The sequence below is a fragment of the Phyllostomus hastatus genome, unplaced genomic scaffold, assembly GCF_019186645.2.
Source record: "Phyllostomus hastatus isolate PE091 unplaced genomic scaffold, TTU_PhHast_1.1 phas_contig_40, whole genome shotgun sequence".
NCBI classification, from domain to species: Eukaryota; Metazoa; Chordata; class Mammalia; order Chiroptera; family Phyllostomidae; genus Phyllostomus; species Phyllostomus hastatus.
This window is the reverse complement of record NW_025333872.1, coordinates 83,526,046-83,543,524: the sequence shown is the minus strand read 5'-3', so window position 1 is coordinate 83,543,524 and position 17,479 is coordinate 83,526,046. Positions and strand designations below refer to the sequence as shown.

Here is a 17,479-nt window from a genome sequence, read left to right as displayed (position 1 = left end):
AAAGCAACGGAGGAGCAGGAAATATTTCCCACGTAGATGACAAAGAATTATTACCCTCCGCGCATCAAGAGCTAAGAAAGTAATGCAATGGAGAAAAGGGGCAGAGGATATGCGTGGGAAGGCCACAGAGGAACACAACCAAGGGCCAGTAAGACAAAAGACTTCCCGAGTTCTAAAGGGATCGGAGAAATGTAAAATTAGACACACCATTTATACCTCTTAGGCCAGCAAATGCTAAAACGTACTGACAGGGCTGGGTCCCGGCACGGGTGCGCAAACAGGCCCTCACTCTCTTCTAGGGGTGTACATCTGTACAGACTTTTAGAGAAAAACACAGCGGCACCTTACAAGATTTTGAAAACTGATAATGTTTGATTTGGGAACTTTCTCACGGGAATGCGCCACATACACAGAAAGATACATATGTCCGACTTTCACTGAACATCGTTTGTACTATCAGAAAATACCAAAAAAAAAACCCCCACAAACTTTATAAACAGGGAAGTACTTATAAAAAAAATCTGATACATCTAGACTGTAAAATTTTTTTCACAAACTTTAAAATGAATGATGTAACACCATGTATATTGACATAAAAGAATGTTCAGGGAAATTTTTGAGTCAAAAACATGGTTTGCAAAGGCTGTACCTATCATAACCCCCAGTTTGTAGAGGGAAGAATACCATCCCTGCCCATTTCCGTGTGCTCTCACAGAGGCAGTGGGGAGGGCACCAGCCGCGGGCAAGTGAGGGCAGGGGACCTCGGAGAAGTCATACTTCTTCTTTTACACATATCTGCAGTAGCTGAACTTTCAACATTAAGCATGGAATATTTTCATGACAGCAAAAATAGAAGCTGAGTTTGCTGAGGCTGGACAAGAGAATGGCTGCTTCGGTTACGCTTCAACCTCAAGGAGAACTGTGGCAGGCTCGGTGACGACGTCCTGAGGGTTTGGGGTTCATTTAGCTGCTTCCACACAAGGCTAGCTGCACAGAGCCCCCCCAACTTTCCCTAATCCCGCGGTCCATCACCTGAAGGAAGTGGGAAAGAAGAGGCCGACGCCACGGCCCTGTCATACTCGTGGATTCATTGATACTGTGTTCATGACACTCACCTCCCCAACCTTGCCTTCCACATTAACTTCATCAAAGAACACGGCACCCCTCTCCCCAAGCCCTCGACTGACTTGCCATCTCCCTCAGAGAAAAAGCCAACGTCATTACCGTGGCCAAAGGGGCCCACGGCCTCGTCACCTCTCTGAGCTCACAGCCCAACCCCCGTCCCCCATGCACTCAGTCCCTTTGGCTGCTTTTCTGTGGCTTGGACACAGACAACAGCCCCGTCCCTTCGACCAAACTCTAGCCAGGCTCTTCTGAGCCCTCTTCTTGACTGGCCCTCAACGTTGGCCTATAAATACAATATCTGAACAAACACTACCATAGTTTCGAATAGCTCAAGGTCACATCCTGAGAATGACCACTGTCCCCCCTTACAGTGACTGCTTGAGACAACTCAAGGCTGCCAAAATAATTCACTGTTTGTTCCAGCCAGCACGTGAAGACAGGGCCTCTGTCTCCCAGCCTGTGGGAGGGAGGGGCCTGACTTGGATGAGCAGCAAATAACAAACCCCAGCAGGCTTCCCAGGGACCAACCCACTTGTAATTTCTCACTTCCCTGGCTCCGCTGAACCTCCACTCACCCCCTTCCTAGTTCCTCATTCTCCCTTTAAAATGCCCAAATCAAAGCTGAGTTCAGTTCACACTGAAGTCTTTTCCCTATCGCTATGGCATGCGGCTGATTAAGATCTGGCCTTCCCACGTTAACTGATGTTCAGCTTTGTTTACCTTTGACATTCCCCACTGCTGCGTAGGCTCCACAGGCTGGACTGCGTCTCTCACTGGCCCGTAGTGGAGACTCGGTGCCTACCTGCTGAGCACGGCTGATGGACCAATGACTGTGCACGGGTTTGAGTCCCCCAGACGCACGTCCGGGATGGACAGCGTGTTCAAGCTTGTGGATGAAATATCACTGCTCACGTCAGTCCCTACATACTTGGCAAAAGGCAGGTGGCTGACAATCACAGATCATGCCAGCCTTCCTAAACTTATCTTCGACCTGTTTTTAGTCTTGACAGAGCACCGTCTGCGACATGCTGAACATTGTCCATAAACCTACAGGACGGCACACAGAACCCCATGCTAGTGAAAGATTACTGGGAAGTGCTTACTTCCCGGGAAGACTTCTGTTGTGGAAGGCTAGTTTCTCCACCCCCCACCCTTTATTTCCATCCGTGGTCCTGGTCCAGAAACCTCCCTTCACCTCCAGCTCCTCCAGTTCCTCTCTGGGTTTCCATTCCCACGACTTCACTGAAGGTACTTTGGGGTGAATTCCAGTCACTTCCTTCAGAAGCAAACCAATGAGTCTTTTCAGCATTTATTCTTCAGGGTCTCTTAGGTGATTTGAGTGCTGCTAATAACCTCACTTACCATACTCTTTCTCCTTTATTCTCATTTTTTTCCCAGCTGTGGCTCCTTAGCATTTGTAGGTGACTGCAAATAGTCCCAAGTACCATCTGTCACTTCTAATAAAAGCTTTATAAGCAACTATTATGGGTGAGGCACTATGAGATTATAAAAATCTGATACTCAAATGCTGTACTCAAGACAGCCGATGCTCATGTGAAAACTTAAAATGGAATGCATTGTGGTTGCTTTAATCATTATTTGTTGAATAAAAGGGTTATGTATGACAAGTCTCATGCTATCCAGGCATAGTAAATTGTCATATGATTGACACAACCAAGAACTTAAAGTTCTCCATTTAGAGCCATAGCCTCTCCCCATTGTTATTTCAGCACTTCTACACGGTGCCTCCCATGGATGTTGTCACATCAATCACAGTTGACAAAGCTAACACATCTCCTCACTGCATCCTGAGCCCTGCCTATTTCCTAACATCCTCATCACTATCAGGGCACTGTCACTCTGACACTGAAGTGTGTCTCAGCATCTTCAGTCTTCTTTTCAGATCATCCCCATCCATCACCCAGTAGTTCCTGCGGTCTCCCGTCCTTCTTATTTCTACAACCAGAGCCCTAGTCTGAGCATCAGTAACCTCAGCTCCAGGCTTCTCGGCCTATTCCTCTTCTGCTCTACCAAAGGCATCAAGGACACCAAGAGATGAAGATTTAAAACTTTTCAAAAGTGTATTTTCTTTTTTTACTCTTGTCTTTACATGTTTTGGGTAATGCCATTTTAAGAAATGAATTCGAGATTTGAGTTCCCAGTGAGTTCGGTGTTTTAATATGTTGTTTTTTAAAAATCTGGGTGAACGTGGTCAAATGCACAGACGTCCAGGGATACGGTGAGCCAGCCCTGGGGGTGTGGCGCCCAGCCCGGCGACCACGGGGACAACGCTGGGCCACACCTGTGGGAGTTCTCACAGAGCAGGTGGGTGTTCACTAGATTTGTCGTGGTGATCACTTTTCAATATCTACAAATATCAAATCATTGTGTTGTCCACCTAGAACTAATAAAATGTCATATGTCAATTATATCTCAACATTTTTTTCCACCTCCATCTCTTGATCCTCTTATTTGAGAACCCTCCACATAGCTGATTCCCAGCCTTTTTCATCTCGTGGCACACATAAAGTAATTACTAAAATTCTCTGGCCCACAAAAAAATTATATTGCCAAGCTTACATAAAAGGTATAACTTTGATTGACTTATGAAAAATAGTAAGAGTAGTAATTACCTGCCCTTTTTGTTCCAACTTACCTTTTAAAAAAAATCAGGTGCTTATCCTTGTATATAAGGGTTTCTGATACGAAGACTTAACGACTCAGATGCAACCTTATTATCCAATGAGATCAATAAGATGTAACTCTATTGGAAGACCTATGGTTCAAGACAGGGCATGCACACTGTACAGCTATTGCTGTGTCGGCTGTTGTCATTTTTTTATTTGGCAAACTAAGGAAAAGAGGTCAGTGCCCCTGACTAAGTAGTCAGATGTTTCATGTTTTAAAATTCTGTGGCACACTGATTAAAAATCGCCTCTCTACACACGAGACCCTAGAAGATTTGTCGATAAAGTCCCAGGAGCCAATTCGCAGGGGGTCTCTTGAGGCAAAACATCCTGCATAAGTGGAAGTCCTAAAGGCTCCCTCTCCCTTAAATCTTTCAGAGTTTCCCTCTCCTACAAATACTGTATAGTGAGGCTTGCTACCCAGGAAAGCAAGAGTAGGCTTTCCAGCAGGACAGAAGTTTCCATGGATGGAATTTTAAGACCTTAGTGCAGAAGGAATCTGCCCTTAAAATAGTTGACAAGCCCAATAAAAAGCTGTCCCTAGAGGATTGCTCCTCAATGTGCGGTTCACGGACCAGCAGCATCAGCAAAACTTAGAAGCCTGTTAGAAAATGCAGAAGCTCCATCTGCACCCCAGACTCGCCACATTTCAACAAGACCCCCGGGGTGATTCATAAACATAGAAACACTTGGGAAATGCTACATTCGATAATAAAACCTTGTCACCTAAAGCAGACCTGAACCCAGGTGAGAACTCTGGCCAACAGGCCATCGCCGTTGATGTGAGCCGTCCGTTGAAGCACGGAAACATCACCCCGATACCCACCCGGAAGGCTCGGTGCTTTGTGGTGTGGCTCACTAGGATTCTAGTTTTTCACCCTCTGTGGGGGGCCTTTGTTGCCTGTTGACTATTAACAGAGCAGTGAGGTGATAATGACTGAAAGCCACAGCCTGGGATTAAGGGCTTCCTCAATGGGGCGCGGAGACCAGCTGAATCATTTCGAGACGCCTCCACGCCCACTCCTCAGTAACACTTGAACACAGGTGAGGGGCTACAGAAATGAACATCAAGGGAAGCCTTGGGGGAAGAGGGCCCAAATGGCAACAGTCAAAGTAGGTGTGAGCTGGAGAAGGGAGGAGTGCAGCCCCGCGGCCCAAAGGGGCAGCGGGACAGGGGCATTTGCACGCAGATTCTGATGTGTAGGTTTTTCCAGCACCAGAAAGTTCAAAACACCTCTCTCTTCCTCTGCAGCTGCCTGGCAGCTGCCTGGTCCCTCCTGCGTGTTCCCAGGCCCAGGCAAACAGCTCCGTCTTGCCACTGCCTGAGGCCATGGACTTGTATTAGGTCCCAGGTCCTTAGGAATTTGTCGGCTGCCTAAAGAGCAGGCCTCCCAGTGAAAAACTAACAATCTAGATCTGAGTAATCACATGTGACTTAATGCCAACTCGAAACCCTTGCTCAGAAACGTTTAATCAGATCAGCCCAGAGGAATGCCATCCCACACCCCAAACAGCATCAGAAGCCAACGTCACCATCCGGGAGAACGTAATGCCCAGACAGCTGGGTTTCAGATCGGCCGCTCGCTCGACCACAGGGGACCATCTGGAAAGAAGCACAGGCCTGGTCTGCTGCGTGAGGCCCATTATTAACGTTCCTACAGGAGTGGCAGGGGGGCTGGTAAGATGACCATTGAGGGCGGAGGGGAAATAAAAGGAGCCCAGACAGCACCAGGTGACAGGCACCCTGCACCAGCTGGTGGGATGCTTGTTGGGGAGGAAGTTGGGTAGCCGCCCCATCAACTGGAAAAAGAGAAGAATGCCTGTCTTCACAGCAGGACGTCTCCCCTATATACTTTATGTTCCTCAAGTCATAAGGTCTGCTCCCTTGTGACACCCCATCATGCACCCGCACCCTGCACCCCAGCCAGTGACATCCATAGTTCTTCCTGTTCCTACCTTGCTGTTCCCTAGAAAACCCCCTCCCCCTGCTTCCTCCCCCAAAACTCCATAACACCCCACTGTGCTGCAAAACATCCACTTCATTATAGACAGACGTTTCCTTATTCTACATAATGTCCCGGCCCCACCCTTTTTCTTCCTTCTTACCTTAACAGGCACTGGCTTTTCTCAGGACACGTCTGCTTCCCAGAAGCCCATGGGTTCCTCACGTCACTGATCCTCTGGTGCACTGAGGCAATGGGTAATTTGGGTGTGTTTTTCCATTCTCCCCATCGCTTATCTAAGAACTATCTTCTCCACACCTAAAAGCATATGTGCCAGCAGCCTAACTTGTCCCATGAAACGGATAGAGCAGGGCACAGGAATGGCTACCTGGCCCAGGCCGGGCATCTGGGATCGGGACCCAAGGGCCCTGAGGAGTCTCTCTGCTGGTTTGAACTGAAGATGTGTACATTTGGGGAGTAAACACGTGCCCATAACAGCAGGGACGTGTGATAAGTACAGGTGGAAGGATGGATGGAAAGACAGATTACATTAGATGGATAGATGATAGATAGATAGATAGATAGGTAGATCCCTGGAGGGAAAAAAGGTGATGGGGAGGTGGGGAGAAAGTGTCCCCTCGGCCACAGGCGACTTATCAGTGCCTGGATCTAGGACCTGAAGATACGCTCAACTCTACTTCCTGGTTTGGGGCTGCTCTTGTGTTCTTATCTTTAAAAACTCTCTTCTTTCACTCAAACAAGGAAGTCTCTTTTACTGGCTATGAAAATGTGTTCGTTTTGACCAAACCCTTGCTACCACTTAGTAACCTTTTCATTCATCCCTTACCGAGTCCCTCCCACAAATGTCACAGCGGGTTTCTTTAATTTCTTAGTCTCCCCATCACTCTGCTAAGAGTCCACCCGTTCGGTTAGCGGGCGCTGCCCTTGCCTGGGCGTGTGTTTTAGGGGTGTGCAGTGTCCCTGTGAGGCATCCTGAATGACTTAGATGTCCAAATGACCGTCCTCCCCACCCGCACGACCATGCTGAGAAACAGCGAGTAAATTCCCACCACGTGACCGTGAGCCCAGCCATTTCTAGAAGGCCACTTCAAATCGTCCCTAATGACAGTGTCCGAAAGGCTGATGTGACTTTTAGAAAGAGCTCCCGTTGTGCTGTAATCAGGGCAAGTGAGTAAGACGAGGGATCGGACATCCGGGCCACACAGCTATTGTTAAACACTCCTTGCCTCAGCAAGATCGCAGTCAGAACGGCGTCCCCTCTCCCAGCACGCAAACTCCACAAGATAACACTCATCTGAAGACGTAAGTTCTATTACATTTATTATACATATGAACCACATTCTTTATCTTATCGTATATTTCTGTGACCTTCATCCAGGTATCTGGAGCAGAGATCAGAGATTTATAATGCCCAGTAGGTTGAAGAATAGAGGTTTAATACATGTTTGTTATTGACGTTTAGGTTACTGAATTATTATTACCTAATAGAAAGCATACCTCTGAAGAAGTATGCCAAGTATTCGGGTAGGTGAGAACATACATGAAGACAAAAGAAGATTACAGACCAACGGGGATGACGTGAGTCACGACCATACGTTTCACGTCACACACTTAAAATATGCGAGCCACTGAGCCAACACGGAAGCCTCACACCCAGGATATTCCTGCCCCAGACACTGTCCTGAACTCTCAGTGTGGAAAATGTACTTTTCTCTAAGTTGCAGGTTTCTTCCTGTTATGAGGAATAAGCAATAGCTACTTTTTCTTAAGCCTTCACAGAGGCATCAAGAAAATGCAAAGTAAGCTATATAAATGTCAAGGTTTAGCCCATAGGTCACACAGTGAGGTAGATCTTAGAAATTCTTCTAAGGCAAGCGGGTGCAACCTACTTCTCTGTGCAAATTTCAGCTAGTGTGATCAAAGATAATGAGTCACCCAGTATGGTATTTTAAAAACACTAAAGCTGCTTCGATGTTTTTTTCCTGCGCTTCACTCTAACTGAAACTGCACTTGTATTCTGAGGCTAGAGATGGTTCTCAGGCGTGGACCACAAGCCTGGCCCCAGGACTGAGTGGGCTGAGGTGAAGGGAAGGCACCTACGCAAGGACACTCACGTGTGCCAGCCTGCAAGTGCTGGGTTCCAGGATCCCATCACGACGAATACAAATCTGCTGTTTACACCAGAAATCTGATGTGCCGGGTGGACCTTGAAATGGACGGACAACTGGCTGGGGCCTCAGAAAGACCTTTGGCTAGAAAGAGATGTTTATTCTGATGGTCTCGCTCAGTGTGGTGCTGGTCCAGTGAAGCGTGCTGCCATCGATTTCCTCCCTGTGGGTGGGGGTCCGATTGGTGGTTTCCATGAGGGGGATGGGCACGCAGGAAGGTGGCGTGCGGTAAGGGAAAGAGTGTGAGCTTTGAAGTCATAAAGATTTCAGTTTTGGATTTACTTCTTCTCTGCTACCTGTGGGATTTGGGTGGGTTGCTCCACCTGCCTAAAGCCAGGTTCCTTATCAAAAAGGGATTTATAGCTGTGTCACGGGGCTGCTATAAAGATGAACTGGGATAGTGTGTGTCAAAAGTGCCACACTGGATTGGCATGAGAGCTCACTTCCTTCTAACCCCTCTCGTCTACACTCTTGCATCCAGCACCCAGCACTCCAAGGAGGCTAAAGAACACCCTGTTACCTGATTCCACCATCACCAGCATGCAGCTGGACTAACATTCACCAAACCACTTTTACTACCCTCCATACGTGTCACAAAGAACAGTTCACCCCATACCCACCCCCCCAAGAAGCTCTAATGATCTCATTAGTAAGCTCTTTAAAAACACATGGGCCAAGCCCTGGCTGGCGTAGCTCAGTGGATTGAGCGCGGGCTGCGAACCAAAGTGTCGCAGATTCGATTCCCAGTCAGGGTACATGCCTAGGTTGCAGCAACCGCACATTGATGTTTCTCTCTCTCTCTCTTTCTCCCCACCCTCCCTTTCCAAAAATAAATAAATAAAACCTTAAAAAAAAAACACATGGGCCAGCTGTTGGTTAAAGCTTAAAACATTTGTGAATAACAGTTTTTACCCAATCTTTCATTTGTAATTTTTATCATTTTGCCTAACTTTTGATTTATAGATACTTGGTGTCAAAAGAACCGACTTAAGTAATTTATGCATTAAGTTTGTAAATTAGTAGGAAGCACCTAGGATTTACCAGGCCCTGCATTAGGCACTAAAAATACAAAAAGAAATAAAACATACTTTCTGATTCCAATGATTTTACAGTACAAAGGAGACCACCTCATGCATCATCTGATATAGTATAGTAAGTCCCAGAACAGAAGTGTGCAAAAGGCGCCACCGTTTGCATGGCACTTTAAAGTTTAGGGCACTTTTCAGACACAAGCTCTCTGAGCCAAGAGTTACTGTTACTAACCATTTCCAGGTCAGACGTGAGGAAACCAAGCAGGAAAGGGAGGGAAAGTAAGCTGACCAAGATCCCACAGGCAACAAGCATGATTCTGTGCCTCAGATCTCAGTGGTCTATGTCCTTCCCTCCTCTCAGTGTTCCTGTCGGGAGACACTAGAACACACCCCTCTCAAGCTTGCAAATGCCTTACAACTGTCACCGAAATTGTGTCTGCCCAGAGACACTGACATGGGAACCTCCCATGCTCTGGCTTTGGCCTAGCACCCTAATCTCCCTTCTCTCTCCTCTCCCACAGGACCCTGCTGAAAGCTAAACGAACTGCTGGGGGTTCTCTGAGGACGTCAGGTTGTTTCAGGCCTTGGTACTCCTGTATGTACTGTTCTCTCTCCAGAACACTGCTCTTCCACCTCACCCAGATCCATCTTCCTGATCCTCCTTTTGCATGGAGATAGCACAGCTTTCATCTCCTCCAGGGTGCCCTCCCCCAAGTCATTTCCTATAGCTGGGTCTCCTGGGTTCTGCCCCAGGCCCAGGAAAGGGCACAAGTCAGGGCTCACACTTTTTACTGCACTGTAGCTGTCCATCTTCCCCACACTAGAATGTGAGTTCCTTAGGGATGATGTGTTTGCAGTCTCTGTGTTGGTTCATTTGCTGTTTATTGGTTGAATAAATGAAGTAAAAAATTGAGCTGTGCTCACCTCGCATAGTGTACCCCCTACAGTAGCTGGAGCTCAAAATAAATTCATGGCTTTGCTATCAGTCTCAGAGCTACCATTGAACTATTGATACAAACCAGAGCTTGCCCAGTTCAGACATAATTAGCGATTGGTGCATCCTCTGAAAATAAGAACAAGAGTAATCATCATCATCATCATCATTTTTTCCCATAATCATGGCAAACAACAATGGCTAAGACCACTAGACACACTGCTGTATCTGGCCTGCTACACCTTTTCTGCTTTCAATCTTGCCCCTCAAATTGCAGAATCACATCTTGTTACCTGTGTACATTTAGTACCTAGACAGTGACTATGGCAGCCCTAGCCTCAGTAACGACCAGCTGAATGAATGAATGAATGAATGAGAACTTCCCTGGCTCAGTCCTTTCTAAGTGGCCACACTGGCACTGTGTGATGACCTCACTTTCCAGGCCACAGGCCATTTGAGTGGGCAGGTACCATCAGATCTGAAGGCCTCATTGTGACCTACGAGTTGCTATGAAAAGGTGGTTTCAAACAGTAGATCTTTTCTAGAAAATTTGAATGAAGAAATGTTTCCTGGTAAATATAGGGACAGGAGCCGAGAGAAAGCAAAGGCAAGGATGGGCAGCATAGACAGAATCCATGACGTGGTATTTGTAAGTAGACGGACGAGGAAGCAGCTGTGGAGGAGAACCTGTTCAGATTAGAGGGGAAGAAAGCTGGGGTTAAAGAGACGCTCGGTGTCAGGTGAGGCTGCGTCCTTCGGTAAGTGCTAGAGAAAGAAAGAGGAACTGGTCCCTAGGGGGGCCTGAGTCCGTGACAACTTCCTGGTTTCAGCCCCAAATAAAGTGCAACCTGACTGGACAGGTACATCCTTATTTAACAGGTGAAGATGATTTTTAGTGTGACACCCTCTGCTACAGCGTATCAGGTAAAGAGGAGTTTTAAAATGTGCCAACATCAGGTCCAGGACCACCATCAGCTTATAATTTGTGAGAATCAGAGAAAGGCGGCCCTTCTGGGATGATGCCCAACCAATAGTTGACTCCTGGCTGGCCAGGAGCCCACGGCCTTTGGGCAAAGAAGAAGGCTCCCTCCTTGGGGGAGGTGGGAGGGGGAGGCACGTGCACGCCAGGGTGCACAGCACAACCAGGGCTGGCCATAGGCTGGATCGGAGCCCTGCTGCGTGCTCTGCCCAGGAAGGTTTTGCACTCCTGGCAGGAGGCTTTGTTCTCCAGTGAATAGGCACACACAGAAAGTAAACTTAGAGCCAGATTGCCTTTGTTTGGTAAAAACCACTTTGAGTGAAGCAAATGGAAAGCGAGCAGGTTCCTGACCTAAAGCAGCTCCAGCCCAGCTGGGACCGAGGCCCCTGGGGACCCAGCCACCGGGCACAGCATTATGTTTTCGGAACAATGGCTGAACACGCAAGCACCGACTGCAAGAGTTATAAACTTGGAGGTCAGTGAGAGGCACTGTGGGAGCACCAGCAAGGTGTGGACAAGCAAGGACTTCCCTCAGTGGGACAGGTGACCATCAGCTGCAGAGCCCACCTTGGACAGCAGCACCTGATGGCGGTGGCCAAGGGGCAGAGGGTAAGGAATGACAGAGCATCCAAGTTTGCCAGATTTCTCACTTCCTTGTCAATCAACATATTAGGGCTGAAAGACTCAGAAAAAAGATACTGGATTTGTAGTTACTTAGACACCAGGGCAAAGGGATGCTGGAGGGATGAATCGGGGTACCAGACATCCATACATCAAGCTAATAAAGCCATTCATTCGCACCTCCCTTCTGTGAGGTGGCTTGAGGAGTTCTCTGCTCTGTGCAGACCAAGATGCAAGACTAAGAGTCATCTGAAGATGGTCAACACCTCCTGGCCACCCCATGGCCTGACATGCCCAGTGTAGCGCCTGGCACATAGTAGGTCACAGCCAGCACTTGCTGACAGCTCACAGCAGAACTATGCCCTGGGCTGTGACCTCAGGTTCTTTGCTCACTGAGCACTGGGCATATCCAAAGACTACATCAGGACCCACTGACCAAGTGAAAGTCTCTAACCCGAGAAGAGATCAGCCCAGAAAAGTAAGGAAACACTTGACCATATGCCACCAAAAGCTTATTTCAGGACATTATTTTTTCATGATAAAATATCACTACATTTACAAAGACATACTAGGTTTTTAAAACCCAGAACTTTTGTTGTGTTCCAGAATGGTAAGTTCAAAAAAATGTAAAGCAAAATGGATCTGACTTTTTATAAAGAAAAAAAAAACCCTCAGTTTTTATAAGCTCAGTGAAAGCACTTATGTACTAGTTCCAGTGTTATTTAAATAATGCACTTGGATGAAAATATTTGGTTTTCTTCATATCTTTTGAATGGAGTTTTTTAATCCTCATCTGAGGAGATGTTTATTGACTTTTTTAGAGAGAGAGGAAGGGAAGAAGGGAGGGGGAAGAGAGAGAGTGGCGGGAGAGAGAAACACTGCTGGTTGCCCCCTGAAGCACCCCCACGGGGGTCAAACCCACGGGAGTCTGGTGTTCCGGAGGGCATGTCAACTGAGTCCAGGGCTTGAATGGGGTTTAAAGTGCAAAGCAACATACAGGGTTTACTGACAACACCCATGCATCTGTGTCCTGTGTGAAACAAGCTACTCACATCACAAGCTTAATAGAAGCCATTGAAGTCTGAGGTGCTTTTCTTGACAAAAGTCTCGTTATCAAAGCACAGCTGGGGAGAGTGGGCTCTCCTGTGATGGCCCCATAGCATCAGCTCGGTGAAAGCACAGAGCAGGTCTTTAAAAACTGTTTCGCAGTGGAATGACTTCCACTGCCATAGCTGGCAATATTTTCACAGCCAAGTTTCAAGTTTTTAGCTAGTTTTTCATGGAAAAAAAATGGGGTAGAGAGGAGGCAGGGGTGGGAGGTGGGGTGACAGGCCAGGGTAGCAGGGAGTGGATGGTTGTTTGGGAGTGAGGTGCTTCTTGACCAGCCCTTGGGGAACCCCTCCAGCCTCCCCTCTCCCCTCCCCCACTCCCAGCCACTAATCATTTCAAAATGTGATGTCCCCTCCCCTCTCAACATTCTCCCAAGGATTCACACCTGGTAGTTAACTTATTATTAGAAATTAGCCCTTGCCCTGGCTGCTGTAGCTCTGTGGATTGAGCACAGGCCTGTGAACAAAAGGGTCACCGGTTCAATTCCCAGTCAGGGCACATGCCTGTGTTGCAGGCCAGTCCCCCGTTGGGGGCACGTGAGGGGCAACCACACACTGATGTTTCTCTCCCTCTCTTTCTCCTTCCCTTCCCCTCTCTCTAATAAATAAATAAATAATCTTAGCAGAAACTCGCTGACTGGAATCAGAAAGGGAGTGAGAAAAGCCGCTTGCGGGGGTGGCAGTAGTAGGAGAAAGTAAGTACCAACAGGGGTGTGAGAAGGCACTCAACCTACTTCATCAGTCTTACATCTGCTGGGCCAACCCTGGCCGCAGCCACCGATTCACAGTACATATCGACATATACGCCACAAAACAGCGGTTCCCGACTCTGCTACACATTTGAATCACCTAGTGCCAGGCTGCATCTGATGCCAATTAAATCAGAATCCCTGGGGTGGGATCCAGCCATAAATTGTTTGGTTGTGGTTGTTTTTCACTCCCCAAGAGACTCCTATGTGTAAACGACTTTGAAAACAAGTGTCAGAGACAGGGTCATGCTTCTCAGATGTGACTGTGCCTGGGAACGACCCGGGCACCTTGTAAAATGCAGACGGGGACTAAGTCAGTCTGGGGTGGGGTCTGCCATTGCAAGATGAGGCTGCTGCTGCTGCTCGGGGGCCACTCTGGCAAGGCCACACACAGTCTAGCTGTGGACACTGCCCTCGTGTGTCCGGAGCCCCTGGGGAGGGCCTGGGATTTAGGCTGCCCTCCCCAGGCCAAGGAACGTTTCCACAAAGTGGTGTAACCTTCCCATTGCACCTCTGGGACAACTCCATTATCCCCGCCCAGTCACCTGGCTAAATCTCATCCATCCCAACGGGCTGCAGAGGCTACCGTGCTCTGGGAAAACACTCTGCGTGTGTCCGTGAGGAACCAGATCGCTTTTCTCTGGCTCTAAGAAATACAGGGAGCTCCTCGTCACATGTAGCCTGCTCTCGAAATCCGAGGCTCAGTTCTGAAAATGGAACAGCGTCTCTTGGGAGAAGTGCACTCTTCTACACAAGGGTCAGCATCCGGGAGCGCAGGGGACAGCTTGGCTGAACTTGTCACTTCCCAGTGTTCTTTAAGAGCACACAGAAGACAAAGATTTCTTGGAAGTAAGAATAACGAAGCCTATGAAGCCCGCAGTTCACATGATGTACACTTGGCACACTCGCATTGAAGAGGCGCACAGGTACCTTAATTTCTCTCTATGAAAATGGAAAATGGCGATACAATCTATGCTTCTCTTATCGACAGTCACCAACTGGACTAATTTTCAGTTGTCTCTTTAGAATCATCTGAACAGTGAATCTTTGTAAAACTCAGTCAAGATTATCCATCAGTCAAGTTCAGTTTGGCGAAGACATAAAGGGCAAGAGGTAAAATACTTCCCATTCAATGCTTTACACAGTGTGAATTCAACAGAAGAATCCTTACACAAATCCCACCACCTACTTTCCATTACCTGTACTGGACAATTTTAACCACCTTTAGCCAATGTGATCTCCAAGTCAGATCAACAATACCTTTACTGTTCCCTAAGCAGGCATGCTGTGCAGCAGCAACAGTGTCACAAGAACAAGGAAACAGAGGGCTTCGGTGGAGAACAGAGCCAGCTAATCAGGGTGGAGTCAGAGACACAGAAGTGTGGCCCCTTTTTGACCAGGAAACTCGGATTCAGGTAAAAGTGAGGTTGAGTTAGGCCAGAGCCCAAAGGGGTCAAGGTGGGGGTTAGTGTGCACTTGAGCGCCACTGCAAGGGCCTTCAGCTGCAATCGGTACTTTTCACGTTAGTTTTACTTCCGAGTGCCAGCTCCCATGCATCCGCCCTGGATGGAAAACAATCTGGGGAAACTTAACAAATCTGGTGGACTTTTAAAAACAGGTCTGCAGTTCTTAGGATGATGCGTGTTTCGAAGCATTTAAAAAGTATTAATTATTTAATCCCCATAACCTCCCCATGTGGGAACTCCACACTCTCATTCCCACTTTAAATACTGAAGAGGAGAGACAAAGTGATGCGCACCACCTTACCCAGCCCGGGCTGGCAGCACCTGCCCAGCTCCTGGTGCTGCCCGCGTGCACCGAGCACCCCCAGGACTGGCCATGCACACCGCGCAGAGGGGAGCCCGGGTGCCAGGCCGGGCTACCGCAGAGGTGCTGGCTCCAGGCTTTACCCAACACAGTGAAGGACCAGACGAACAAAGAGGCCGGCCGAACTCTCAGCACCACCTGCGTGGGTTTTCACAGGGAGGAAAAACGCGCACCCCCAGGTCTCTGACCAGCACCTCCCCTCCCTCAGAACGGTTTATTTCAGAAGCGTGAGCAGTTCGGAGGGTTTCAAAGACCTACATTGGCCCAGCCCCCGAAGTGAGAGGACCGCACCCTTCCGAGGGACGAAGTCACTCTCAAGACCGAGAGGAGGTTCCTCTTTCTGATGGCCAAGCCAGAGCAGCTGGTGCTCCCGGCTCCGCACAGCCGCAGGAGCGCTCCCTAACCCGGCGGGCTGCACGCTGGCCCCTGCGAGACGCGCGCCCACCTGGCGCACCAGCAGCAGCCCGGTTCCATCGTCTCGGGCGAGGGTACCCGGCCGCAGGCAACCTAGGAGGAGGGTGGCGGGGGGAGTTCATCCTCATCCTCCCCGCCCGCCCCACCCCCCCAGCCTTCCCCTGCCTACCCCAGCTCCTCCCCACCGGCCACCAGCCTGCGAAAACAGTGCCCGAGGACGCCGCGGGCTGGCCACCTAGCCATCGCCGCCCCTGCCCGCGCCCACCCTGCCCTGGGCCCCCGCCGGCCCCCAGCGCCCCGAGCCGCCCGTACCTGAGCCGGAGATGTGGACCCGGAGTGGGCGGCCCCTGCTTGAGCACGACGACAGGTCGCTCTGGGAGCGGCCCCGGGGGCTCGGGTCCCCGGGCAGCCGGCGTAGGGCCCGCGGCGGGGCGGATGCCTCGGGCTCCGAGGCTTCAGCCGCCACCTGCGCGACTGGCTCCCGCGGGCGCTCGGCCGGGCTCCTGCCCGCCTCGGCCATTGGCTCCCCCGGTGCCGGCCGGAGCGTGGGGTGGGGCCGGCGCCGAGCGCTGTGCTGCCGGGCGCGCCGCGACCCCGTGGCAGAGCGAAGGTCCGGGAGGCTGGACTCCGGGCGCCGAGAAGCTGGTCGGGAGGGCGGGAGGAGGAAGAGGACAGAAAAGTTTGCACAGGAAGGAGCCGCCTACAGCCTGTTCTCCCTCCCGCCGGCGAAAGCCGCAGGGCTGGGTGCCGGCCGCCCTGGCCGCCCTCCGTGCCCGCGAACCTGCCCCACTGCCCCTCCCCCCAGGTCCTGGCCACTGCCCTTTGCAGGGTGACGGCAGGAGGGTCCTCTCTGGCTGGCTGTCACCCGGCCTGCAGAGAAGTGGGGTTTGGGCTTCCGGAGCTGGGATGCAAGGTCAGGGTTAACAACACCATTTCCATTTATTGGGGAGCAGAGGCGGGGGCCGGGCAAGGAATGCCATGCACACACACACACACACACACACACTGGAGCCCGGTGGTGGAACAGAAACGATCATATCCATTTTACAGGTGTGAAACTGCGGGGCCAAGGGGCTGCGGGGTCCGTGGCAGAGCCTGGGGTCCCTCAAGCCCGATGACCTTGTCCTGCCACCCCTTCCCTGAGAAGTCCTTCTCGCCCGAGTCTCACTGTTGCCCACCCCCCTGGATTTCTGTCTGCTGGGTAGAGTCAAAGGTCGTGTTTGAAAGACTAGTCTTCCGAGAACTGAATAAATAACACAGATTTGATGTCTGAGCCAATGCTTTCTAACAGACAGGCGGGCCTCCCAGCTGTGCTGGTTGGAAACAGCCTAGGTGGCACCTGGCCTTGTGGGGGGTTGCAAAGTGGGCAGTGCGGATTTGGCTGGTGTGGCTGGTGATTTCACAACCTGAGCTTTATCGATTGATGATTAGGCCCCCAAGTTAGGACTTGCACAGAATTAAAAGGCTGTAAACCAGTCTCAAGAGTTACTATTCCTGGAAGCTCATGGCAAGGGGCAGACGTCCCCGGGGTGGAGTGTAGGCCATAGATGGGCAGCGGAAAGAGGTGATGGGGGAGCAGGGTCAGCAACTCACCTGTTTGGGCGCACACACACACACACACACACCCATATTCTAGGCGCTGTGTCAGACGCTGAACGTATTTTATCCTTTAATAATAAAAGCAGTCCAAGCAGAGGAGGTGAGAGAAAGGAGGGACAAAAATAAGGGGTGCGAGCTAGAGGGGTACCTTAATACCCACCAAGGCTCTTGTAGCAACTAGGCTGCAATAACAACAGTTCACCCTTAATAATTTAAAAGGGCTTGCACCTGTAATTTCTCACAGCATCTCTGTGGGGAGGGGATGGTTCTCC

At 49.8% G+C, this 17,479-nt stretch overlaps 1 protein-coding gene across 4 annotated transcripts in view; it reads right to left on the bottom strand.

Annotated features, from left to right (window-relative positions):
* The window catches only part of PHACTR2 (phosphatase and actin regulator 2), a 225,049-nt gene extending 208,779 nt beyond the window's left edge, over positions 1–16,270 (bottom strand). For all 4 annotated transcript variants that reach the window (XM_045842641.1, XM_045842642.1, XM_045842645.1 and 1 more), the window contains exon 1: positions 15,921–16,270. In XM_045842641.1, coding sequence (XP_045698597.1) covers positions 15,921–16,128 — 208 coding nt within the window. In that variant the 5' untranslated portion in view covers positions 16,129–16,270. The remainder of the gene's footprint in view (positions 1–15,920) is intronic.
* Positions 16,271–17,479: the final 1,209 nt, after the last annotated feature.